Here is a 12,262-nt window from a genome sequence, read left to right on the forward strand (position 1 = left end):
ATAGTCAAAAATTCAATCCTGGAGGACATTTTTAGTGATGAGGGAAATGCAAACTGTTTGAAATATTCAGTTATATTATTTCTTCTATTGTTATATTCAGTTTTGTAATTACTCCCAGTCTACAAAACAAACATTACAAATCTCTCTCCCCCACCCCCAACTCCTTTACTCTGAACAAGTTCGCTGGATAACAAATAAAATAACACATATATTATGCAGGTTACCATTGTTTAGTTGTGTACTTTGATAATTGGATAACTTTGTAATCTATGAACCACAGGGTTGTTTATAGTGATTCTGTAATATTTTTACAGTGATCTTTGGCTATTAAAAAGTTACTTACTGACTCCAAGCTTTGTAACTGCATTCTACTGAAAACAATTAGCCTTATTCAGGCTTTCATGCAAAGTTGCTGGTGCATGACAATATTAGAGGCTGGAGTACATGTATTGCCCCACATCCTTGTTCCCAGTTTAGACCTACACAAAAGCTGGTGAATGTCCTCCTCCTCACAAATTTACTTTTACTTCTAACAGTATATTTGAATCTATTCAGCGAATTGATTCAACCTTTGCTTTCTTTAAGTTTTTATTACCATCTACTTCCATCGTATTGTTTTCCATTCATCTTATAAACTTTGAATGGGAATCTGCCTCATTTAATCTTCTGTGCTATCATATTCATTGAAATAATAGCTATCACATCTTATTCATTAGTTTTAGTTTGCATTTTCCTGATGAAAACTATGGTCTCACAGGGCAGGTTGTCTGTCTTAAAATCTTTATTTGAATGCCTGAAAAATTCATCTTTTTTGGTTAATTAGGAACAATTTGACACAAATTCAGTAATATTGAAATTTGATTGTATTGTTATGCTATATAGGTTTGGGATTTGGTAGCGGCTGATCTAATTGAGTGGCAGATGTTCAAAAATCGCATCTTTATGCGTACTGGGGTTTTGTCATTTTGGGACTGTAAAAGTAATGGGCTCTGTGCAATACTCTCCTAAGTTCAACTCTTGGGAAAAACAACAAAGAAAGAAAGTAAAGATTTATCTCTCCTTTTTAAAAACTGTGATAAAACCCAAGAGCAAGTTGGACTTGTTGGTAGCAGATTGCACTGAAAAATTCCCAAACTGAACCTGCTAATTTGAAATATTCAAATGGGTCTTGTGTTTTCCCTCTCTCTCTTGAGTCTTTGTACACTGAAATGTGGTGGCATATGGGGAAGTAAAATATATGACAACAAAACTAATATAAGGCAGTTGATTTTCAGAAATAGTACCAAGAGATGATTTTAGCTCAATATGTTTTAATTCAATTAAATATAGCAGTACTCAGTACAAAGCAAGGCGAAATTATGTGCCTTTATGCTCAGTTGCTGCACAACTTGAGAAGTCTTTTGAAGGCCAATAAACTGTGCATAAAACATCCATTTGGGTTAAAGAGCATTTCAGGCCAATATATGCCAGGTTTATGTAACTACATAAGAGATGGATTAGTAAGAGAAACAAGAAAGATTAAATGGAAAGGGGTAATAGCTATATAATAATAGAGCTCATGTTTGTAAGGTCTCAGCTTTAGTGGCTGGCCATTTTGCTGCCTGAAGCAAAGAGAAAAAAGACATAATTCTCCAATTCCATGGATAAAAAGGTTGAAATACTGGCAGTTGAATCTCACTTCTACTTCTATGGCTCTTACTGTAGTTAAAATACCCAGAGGTGTAACTATTGGAAGGGGGGGGGGGAGAAAGAGGGTATATTCCATATTTCTGGCATGGCAGAGGGCAAAACATTAAAAATAATGCATATCTAAAACTGTTACATTTGTTGTGTTTGCATTCCCTGGGTAGATTTGCCTATACTTTTCTTTGGATGTCTGAATTGTTTGTCTAAATTTTCTAGTTTTAATTAATTGCATACTGGAAATTTTTTTGAGGGGGGGTATTCTTATTGGGGAGCAATGATGTCATTCTCTACCCCACCTCATGCACTACACCCCTGTTGTTTATATTACAAGATTGACAAGCCTTGCACTTCATCTCATCCCCTCATTTCACGGTTACAACTTCACTTATCCTATTCCCTTGTCCTATTGTTTACAACCTGGCCACATCTTACAGTTGCTTACCACTATTTGGTTGATGAGTACTATTTTAATTGAGTTCTAAGTTGTTGTTTTTTATGCCTGTGTGTTTTGTTCAATTGTATTTTATATTGTGCTTTATGTTTGGTTTTTAGATGGCTAATAAACTTTATATCCAGCCACCATCTCCCCAAGGGGACTCAAGATGGTTTACAAGGCCCTTCAGGGTGCACATATTACATACAACAGGTAAAAATTGTACAAAAGTATAAAACAAGTCACATAAAATTATAACAACAACACTTGTGCCATGTGTAAGCCATCCCGAGTCTCTTTGTGGAGATGGTGCCAGGATACAAGAATAAAGTTGTTGTTGTTGTTGTTTATCCACCTTTCATTGATCAGGAAACCTTATTACTTGAGAGAAACAGCAAATCTGATTCTTAAGATACCAATCCCAAGTCATTCTGGGTAAAGCATATTGACATCCCCCTATTTTTCTTTTTTACAGTTTCTTTTCTTAACTTTCTTTCTTTCATTCTTCCTTTTCTCTTTTTAAAAGTGTTTTAAAATTCAAATTTTAAAACTATTTAAAAACAAAATTATCCTGCTTTTGAGATGATCGGATAGCCTTGAAGCTTATGGTTGTATCATTGCTGTCTTTCATCTTGAACTACTTTACAGAGTTGTTGTGCAAGAAAAGTCCATACTAGCCTCAACTCCTCTGTGGAAAAATAAGATGAAAATGTATAAGTCAGTCTCTTGTATATATGCTGAGGGCTGGGCTTGAGACCAAAATGGATTTTGATATGACTCATGGATAAATCAAGGATCATTCTGTAGAGAGGTAAAAGTACCAGTGCCACCTCAGAGGTTCAGGGCACTTCCAGACAGCCTGATAATCATGGACAAATAAGTGTGGCAAAAATCAGCAATTCCAAACACAGAGCTGTCAGGCCCTCTAAATAATCCCCTGGCAGGGGAAGTCTGGCAAAAATTTACTTTAAAAAAAAAAGAGTCTTTGAGATTTGCTGGATCTCATAAGTGCTGATCCGGATATTTGAATGTACACATAAGTAGATTTCTTGCCATTACCTCTCCTCACCCTCCTGCTGCCTTTACTTTTTTGCTCTTGAACCCCTTTTCCCTTTGGTGTCACTTGCCTCTCATGTTGGTGCCCACTGTATCAATTCAAGCTTTGATTAATTTCAAAAACATCTGAACAAAGGAATGGTTGCAGAGAGTTCTCATGAGAATTGCTTTTCTATTGTGCTTCCATTTAGCCACTTGTGTCTCTGTGTCTCCATGTGTTTACAACCCTCATCAGCTCTTTCACAATTTTAAAATGTGGACATGTGCTGGAGCAGTCCACACCAGCATATAAGAATGAAGTCACATGTTTTCATTGAGTGCAAGGATATACAATGATGTGAATATGCACATTTTTCAGCCAAAATCAGATTTTAAGTTTATCTTTTTAACACATATTTTTCAGCTGCTTATGAGATCCAGCACACATTTTCAGCAAACGTAATTTATCCAACCTCCCTTCTGCATTTTAGGACCTATGTAGAAGGGCCCTCAGTTGCACCTGGCTCTTGCTACAATATCTCTATCCTCGTGTTATAAAAAAAATCAATATTGGCAATTTGCTGGAAAGAGTGGGGAGGGTCGGAGCTTCTTTTAAGATATCCCAAGATGGAGTAAGCTCTTGCTATTCACCACTTATCTCAGATAAAGGGATGGTGCCTGTTTTGATAAGAGCTAAGATACAGTACTCACAATGATCCATGGATAAGTCAGCCCAGTTCTTTGGGTTAACTTTTTGACTGAAATTTTTAGATGTATAAATGAGTGTATATGATAATAAATAACAATGAAAAGAAAACTACTGATCTTGAGGCAAACTTAAAATAAGCCAACTATATCTACCACTTTCCTTCCCTACTTCATTTCAGAAATATAGCTAAATATATTTGAAGATAGTCCATTTTTGGGAGGGCAGATGAAGAGAAGAGTGTGTATTCTAGCTCCAGCATACTGATTTTACACAAAGCTTGTTGCACACACACACACACCTGGGGGAACAAGTAGCTAAATAGCTTGATTAAGGATATTTCTGGAAGTAATTGGGAAATAATATTTTAAACTTTCCCTTGGGTTGTTTATAGAAAATGGCAAGTCTGGTTTAAATGAAACTTGATACTATCAATGGTATAATAGCAACTGCCACAAGGTTATGGCATCATTCAGTAGAAATTTCTGTTTCATTTTAAGCACTCACAAATCATTCATGTAAAATATGCAGCTGCATGGGAGTGACACTACATACATGATGCAGAGAAAGTGCTCAGTTATAATTTATGAGCTGAAGAAGTGCATGTTTAATTCATTTTAGCATTTGAGAACACTATTGTGCTGGTGTGCTAACTCATAGTTATGTTTCAATGCAAAAACACTTACATGCTAAATTGCTCACACAGAGAGATTAGGTGAAACTCAAGTTGACTGCTTCAACACAGCCATTTAATCTAGGTCAGGATGAGGATTTTAAAAATCTGGTTCACTCCAGGGTGCCTATGCAGGCACCCCAGGAGTCAGTTGGAAGATGGGACAGAGTCCACAAAGCTCCACAGATTCAGAGCCACCTGAATCCATCATTTTTTCTTTGTTCCTCCAGCAGTGCTTGAAAACAACTGATCAGCATTTACCTGCAGTGGGGAAAAGCAAGGCATTGAAATGAAACATTCCCATGGGAATGCAAGTCTTTCCTTGCCAAGAAAAGGCATTTATTTAATTTCTATGTGGGTTCTCTCTGTAACTCCTGAAGTGTTGACCCTGCTCTGCCAAGCACTCCACAGGCTTCTTCTGATTTGCAGCACTGCATGGTTAAACCCTGAGGAGCTGTATCAGATTTTAAACCTTGATCCTGAATTTCCAGTGAGTTTTTAATACACCATTTCTGGCTAGATGTGAATTGGAGGTTGTATTGTGGGTGTACATTTTGTCCATACCTTGAGTTAACTTCAAGCTGGATTTTAGTGTAGATATGGCCAAAGTTAGCATCCTAAAATGGTTAATACAATTTTTCACGGGCAGCTTTTAAGTCAGGTAACATGTCTTGCTTGTGATAATAAAGTAGAACATCTGAATGGCTACCAGAAAGCTTGGTCCTTGGAGTGAATTGTTTTGGAAGTCACTTGGGTCTTTCTTTGGGAGAAAGGCAATAATGGACCTGGTCAATGGAGTGAAAGTGGTTGGATCCTTAGGTGGGAGTGACCACGTGCTCCTGTAGTTTATGATACAGAGGAAAGGGAATACTAATCGAAATCAAACATGTGTTCTAGATGTTAGCAGAGCTGACTTCAGGAAATTTAAGGAAATACTGAATGTGAATCCATGGGAAGGAATACTAAAAAAGAAGGGAGTTAATGGTGGATGGGAGTTTCTTAAAAGTGAGATACTGAAGGCACAACTGTAAGCAGGGCCAGCAAGAAAAAAAAAAGAGTAATGTAAAGCAACCAGAATGAATGGCCAAAGAACTTTTAACTGAACTAAGATTCAGAAATGGAAAAGAGGGGAAATTCCAAAATAGGAATTCAAACAAATAACCAACATATGTAGGGGAAAGCTTAATAAGGCTGAAATGCAAAATGAGCTCAGGCTTGCCAGAGTGATTACAAACAATAAAATAAATGGGGGGGGGGTCATTTTCATTCTGGAAAGGAGTGACTAGTGGATTGCCATGGGGTTCAGTTCTGGGCCCAATATTGTTCAAAATCTTAATGACTTAGATTAGGGGTCCTCAAACTAAGGCCTGAGGGCTGAATATGGCCCTCCAAGATCATTTACCTGACCCTTGCTCAGGGTCAACCTTAGTCTTAAATGACTTGAAAGCACACACAACAACAACAACAATCCTATCTCATCAGCCAAAAGCAGGCTCACACTTCCCATTGAAATATTAATAAGCTTATATTTATTAACATGGTACTTAATTTTAATTATTGTTTTTAAATGTTTTTTGCACTACAAATAAGATATGTGCAGTGTGCATAGGAATTCATTCATGCTTTTTTCATATTATAATCTGGCCCTCCAACAGTTTGAGGGACTGTGACCTGGCCCTCTGTGTAAAAAGTTTGAGGACCCCTGACTTAGATGAAGATTTAGAAGGTATGCTTAGCAAGTTTTCAGATGACACCAAATTAGGAGGGATAATAATCCAGAGTACATAATCAGAATTAAAAATGGTCTTCTGTATACCCTCTATACTTCTAATTCTTTTGTTTTTATTTCTTTAGCTTTCCCATCAAGTATGCTAAAGCCACCTTCCAGTTTCTTTCAAATATTTCATGGTTTTCAAATTTCAGATTGCTAGGAATCTTAGCCATCTGTGCATAATCCCACAGTTTATCCTTTCAATTTTTGATGCTTAATGTTTTCTCCCCTTTCCAGTCTTTGGCAGTTGTAATGCATGCAGCCGCAAAGCTGCGCAAACGAATTTCTCTCTCTGGTTATTCTATTCTATCTCTGAATATCCCTAATAGGTTTAGAGGGTTAAACAAGATGTGCATAAATCCTGCGGGGATCAGTGATGGAAGCCAAGGTGGTAGGTATCACTGGGGGTGGGTCGAGGGGTAACTGTACTGTGTGTGGTATATGTGTATATTTCTTCAATATATATGGTTGGTGTATTTTTGAAATAAAATAAAATATTATAAAAAAAGAAAAAATCAAAATGATCTTAACAGATGAGAGAGCTGGGCCAAAATTAACAAAAGTATTTCAACACGGACAAATGAAAAATTTGGCAGAAAAAAAAATAAATGCAAAGATACAGAACTTGACAACAGTACATGTGAAAAAGATCTTGAAGTCTTCGTGGACTACCGGTTGAACATGGGCAAACAATGTGATGCATACCTGTTATATTTCCTCTGACCTGGTGAGTTAAGGTTGGAGATTTGTTTATGCAGGAAGTTTTTCATCTGCCAGTGAAAAATCAGCAACAATGGCACAAATTAAATATCTCTAGGAAGGAGTTTCAAAGCTTCAGAGCAGCCATCAAGAAGGCTGTCTTCTGTATTCTCTGCAGACAGCAAAACAAATACCATACCACAGGAGGTGTTAACCCTTCCCTATGCTATTCAAAGCGCCCCCGTGCACGCACACACATACATATTTATATATAGAAAAATGTACCTATTCCAACTTACATAAAAATTCACCTTAAGAACAAACCTACAGAACCTATCTTGTTCATAACTTGGGGGCTTCCTAGATAGATAGATAGATAGATAGATAGATAGATAGATAGACAGACAGACAGACAGACAGACAGACAGACAGACAGACAGATAGAGATAGGTCAGTGTAGATGTGTCCTGGGAAAAACAATTAGATTTAGACTTTGAATCCCTTTATATTTTATCAAAGTGTTTTACTAATGTCTTTTAAAAAGGTTGTACAATACAACTATCTCTCTTTTTTTTCCCAAAGGAAGTTCCACCCAGAAAGCACGAGAAGCCTAAAGAGATACTTTTGTTTGAGCTCTTTCTTCTTCGTGGGACCAGAACTTGTATTGATCGAGTTGTTGGCTGGGGAGCTTTTCCTTTATATAATAATAATTTTGACACAGTGAATGGGAAATTTAAATGTCCTCTTCTCAGAGGTCACTACAACCATAAAATTGATAGGTTCCAAAAAATTGAAAATTTGATTTCTTCAGACTTGGATCACTGGTTGTGCAACCTCTATTTTCAGGTTAGTGTGAAGTAACTTTACTAATATCTATTCCTAGTGGCCTGTTGTGGGTGCCACTTCTATACTTTCAATAAATGTTATCTACAGTACTTGTCAAAGTATATTTTATGCACGAGAGCAACATCCTTGTCTAACATGAATTCAGGCTCATGTTAAAGAGAGAAGTAGGACTTGTTATGCATGAAGTTTCACTTCTCAGTGTCCTAACTCCAAGGGTTTGTGACTTGTTCAGAAACTAACACCCTCTTGAAAATGTGTAGTGTAAAACTTGAGTATTACTTTAATATTTGAACTTCAAAGTAAATTCACAAGACCCATTGAGGCTCGTGGCTATGGGGAGTAATTGAATTCTTGGATTCACAAATTGATGGACAGTTGTGTTTTTAAATTACTGCACTGCATACTGAGAGCATTTAGGACAGGAATTACGAGAATTAAGAAGAAACTAATGACTCTAGGACCCCTGCAGTGGAAGTTCCCAGAGAATCGTAGATCAACCCTTTTGATTGAACATTTGAGAATATTAGAAGAATAATTTTGCATATGGCTGACCTATTCATATAACACGGTTTTCTCTTATCAGATAATTAAACTACCACGGTATTCAGATGAACAGAATGAATATGAGGCAGGCCTACAACCCTCTTCAAATCTCCTTGTTTGCTCAAATATAGCAGAGAAGAATGGTGTTTCAAAGACAGAAGTAACAGGCGGACTACAAGAAGATGAACTGAACAGTTTGTGCCTGCAACCATGTCATTCAAGACCTTCTTTTGCCCCACTACAAGGTTAAATATTTATTTCTCAATAAATCAACAATACTCCATTTATTCTAAAACCATAGGTCTGTAATGGAAAAACATTTTTCAATCCTGTAAATGTTTTTAATGTATTTTGTGGTGTTGAATTTTAAAAAGTCACACCACACACAGTTCTTTCACAAATTTCATTATAACAACATGGAAATGTCAAAACACATTGTGAAAAAAGCTATAGACCCCATCACATTGTTTTTTGGGACGTGTCCTAGGATGCTTCCAGGATGCTTTCTTCTCAGAGCTCATGGGATGCCAGGATTTTTACCATCTTGTGGGAGGCTTCTCTCATATCCCTGCATGGGAAGCTGGAGCTGACATATGGGAGCTCACTCCACTTCCCAGATTTAAGTCCTGCCGGCACAAGGGTTTAACCCATTGCAGTGCCAAGGGCTCCTTGAACTGCTATACTGTATGTTTTAGAAAGATGGGCCCAATTTGAAATCACGATATCTCTGCAACTACGAACTGGCCATGAATGAAAACCTTACCATATGAAAGAGTGGGAGTTTCAAATTATTTTCTTTAGATCATCTCTCAGCACACAAACAGCCCCTAGTCACTCTTTCCCAAGATGGCAGACCTGTAACTAAGGCCTAATGAGATATTCTCCATTTGTAAAGTTATTTTTTAGATTTGTTTCTGAATCAAAGTGGTAACTTGGTAACTCATCAAATCATTTGTAACCTTTTGTGCAATTGTAACTTGTTGCCGTCGTGAAATATACCACTTTGAAATTGGGTCAATCATTTTGAAACAACCGGTATAATTCTTTACTGAAAACATACAAATGTTTTCTTCTATACCATGTTAATTTGCAAATACAGATGTAGTAACAGGAGATTGCTGCAACTAAAAGATGAGCATGTATCTTTGTGCAGTCTTGTATAGTGCCGCTTTCTAGGTAAATTCTTCTCTGAAGCTGAAACCCCTTACCTCCCAGTATACAAAGACTTACAGAACAAAATCCTCAAAAATAATTTTCGTATTGTTTGTATTTATTTACTTGGAGCCTTCGTTACAAATATTATTAGCTCTTAATATCCCCTGTGGGTTTGTTTTCTAATATATATCCATGCCTTGCTATGCTGTTTCTGCTGGTAATATGTTGCTAAGAGATTTAATAATGGGCAAACAAACACAACATGTGGTAATCCATTTCAAATTAAAAGTTTATTAAACGCTAGCTTGATGACTTTCTGGCTATTTACAATTAAAGGAGCAAACCTTAGGGAACTGGGGACCACGTGGTGAAACATACAGCTTTGCCATTTCTAACAGAACGAATGCATTTATAATCTGCGGCAAGCTGTTGCTCATTGATAGATTCCATAAACACTATATTTGTTCTCCTAGGACAAGACATAAAACTATGCTAAAGTGACACTAATGCCGAGACATACAAGCTAGAAAAACGTAAGAACTTAAATAAGAGTGGTGCTTCCTCTTTGACGCTTTGCCAAGATTCAAGAAAGTTCTAATACGAGATGCTCCAAGATACAACTGGGTTAGGAAACATGCAGTGCTCTTCCTTACACATTACTCATTGTGGGCTATTCTGGACTGCCAACTCCCCTTGCTTCCTTTAATGGATAGATTTTACAAACAAGGAAAATTGACAGGGAAACTAGGTTGTTAGTCACAGGAAGAGTTAACATGGTGTGAATTCTTTGTGAACCATGCCTGAACTTAGGAGGAGATTGGTTTGCCTTGTAATGAATGCAAGAGTTTCCCACTGGAAGAGTTTTTTCTTCCCCTCCTGCTTTACCTCAGGACAAACTTAAGATCAACTGCTAATTATAAGGTGTGTTCTTCCATTATGTGGAGTCATCTATTGATGGTAATAGCTACTTAGCTTTTCCCCTCATCACACAGGGTTGCACTTGATGGCTCTTAAGACATTACCATTTTAACTTGTGAGTTTACCTTGGAATTAGCCCTGATAAGTCCTGTATTACTTTCTTCCAGATAAGAGTGCATAGGATTTCAGCTGTATATTTCTTCTTGTTGAATGCTAAATCTCACAGCCTTCTAATAAGGACTTTTAGAGGCCATTTATCTTTGGATCCTGATGACGATTTCCAGGAGACAATGTTTGGGAACCACTTGATATACTATGTTAGTGATCCAAACTTTTCCTTGGCAAAGAAAAGCACACAAAACCTACCAATTTTAAGCAGCCTGTTTTTTTCCAGTGCTTTACCTCCCTTGCTGTGCTACAATGCTAGAGGGCTACCCGCCCCAAATATCAACATGAATATTTTATAGCTATATAGCAAGGGAGTTCATTTTGCTTCCAAGCATTCACTATTAGAGGGAATGGTAAATTTTAAATGATAGGTCTGAATTTTAAGAGCGCACTTGTCACAGCTTTTGAGACACCATGTTGATATCTGTTGGAGACTGTTAAGAAAAACAGGAGCAACAAAAAGGAAATACTAAATTTGCCATACCTATTAAGAGTGAATGTTAAGCTTGTATATTCAGTTTTAAATTATCTCAATGAATATTACCAGTAAAGAAACATCTTGAGATTGTGAGTGATCTAATAATTTATAGGGCAGATTGATTTTTGCTACTAGAAAATAATGCATGTCCTGTATTTCTTGTTGTGTATGTGATTTGAAGTTATTTCCTTACTTATGGTGACCCCATGAATCCCATAGGGCAGTGGTTCTCAACCTGGGGTCCCTAGATGTTTATGGCCTTCAACTCCCAGAAATCCTGACAGCTGGTAAACTGTCTGGGATTTCTGGGAGTTGTAGGCCAAAAACATTTGGGGACCCCAGGTTGAAAACCACTGCCATAGGGTTTTCTAAGGTAAGAAACACTCAGAGGTGATATGCTTTTGCCTTCCTCTAAAATAGGTTACAGCACCTGATATTCCTTGGCAGTCCCACATCCAGCTGCTCAGCAGGGCTGACACTGCTCAGCTTTCCAGCATCAGACAGGATACGTTGCCTTCAGGGTATTTTAGATCTTATTTATTTTTAGAATTTTTATCCCTCCCAAAAACCTCTTGGAGTTGCTTACATATAAGCTTAAGTAAGTTTCTAAATCTCTCTCTCTCTTAAGAAAACTATGCCTGAAGGCTTACAATCCAAATAGACATGACAAAGAAAAGGGACAAGAATGAGGAGAGAAAAGGGGGAGAAAGAAAGAAGCCATTCAGCAGGTTCTTCTTCCTCTCTTTATTGTTCCTTCTACACTCAGATGGAATCTTTCATGCACTTCCTCTGTCTCTTTACTCATTTGGCCCTTGCTTTCATCACATGCGTTTTTGACTTCTGTGCGAAAAATTCATAAAGAGATTTTTTTTGGCAGAAAAACATATTTTTATATATAAATGTTTGAGTTTTTTTGCACTTAACATCTTCCCCGAAGTTCTAGAGAATTATATGAAATTGAAAAGCTTCAGTCATATATGTCAAACTCAAGGCTTGCAGGCCAAATCCATCCCGCTACATCATTTTATGTAGCCTATGAGGTCTGGACACATTCCAGAGCTTGTATCTGGCACCGGCATCTCTGCAAGTACTAGCTCTGTCCTCTGTATTTCATATGCAGCAGGCACAGGAGCAGGTTTCTGAGCATTGGT

General features: G+C 37.3%; 1 protein-coding gene across 1 annotated transcript in view; it reads left to right on the top strand.

The window, feature by feature from the left end:
• LOC132774583 (uncharacterized) overlaps positions 1-12,262 on the top strand; it is a 196,708-nt gene that overhangs the window by 64,229 nt on the left and 120,217 nt on the right. Inside the window, exons 11-12 of the mRNA XM_067467513.1 lie at positions 7,586-7,849; positions 8,433-8,637. Of these exons, the coding sequence (XP_067323614.1) occupies positions 7,586-7,849; positions 8,433-8,637 (469 nt within the window). The remainder of the gene's footprint in view (positions 1-7,585; positions 7,850-8,432; positions 8,638-12,262) is intronic.

The sequence above is a fragment of the Anolis sagrei genome, chromosome 4 (genome assembly GCF_037176765.1).
Source record: "Anolis sagrei isolate rAnoSag1 chromosome 4, rAnoSag1.mat, whole genome shotgun sequence".
NCBI classification, from domain to species: Eukaryota; Metazoa; Chordata; class Lepidosauria; order Squamata; family Dactyloidae; genus Anolis; species Anolis sagrei.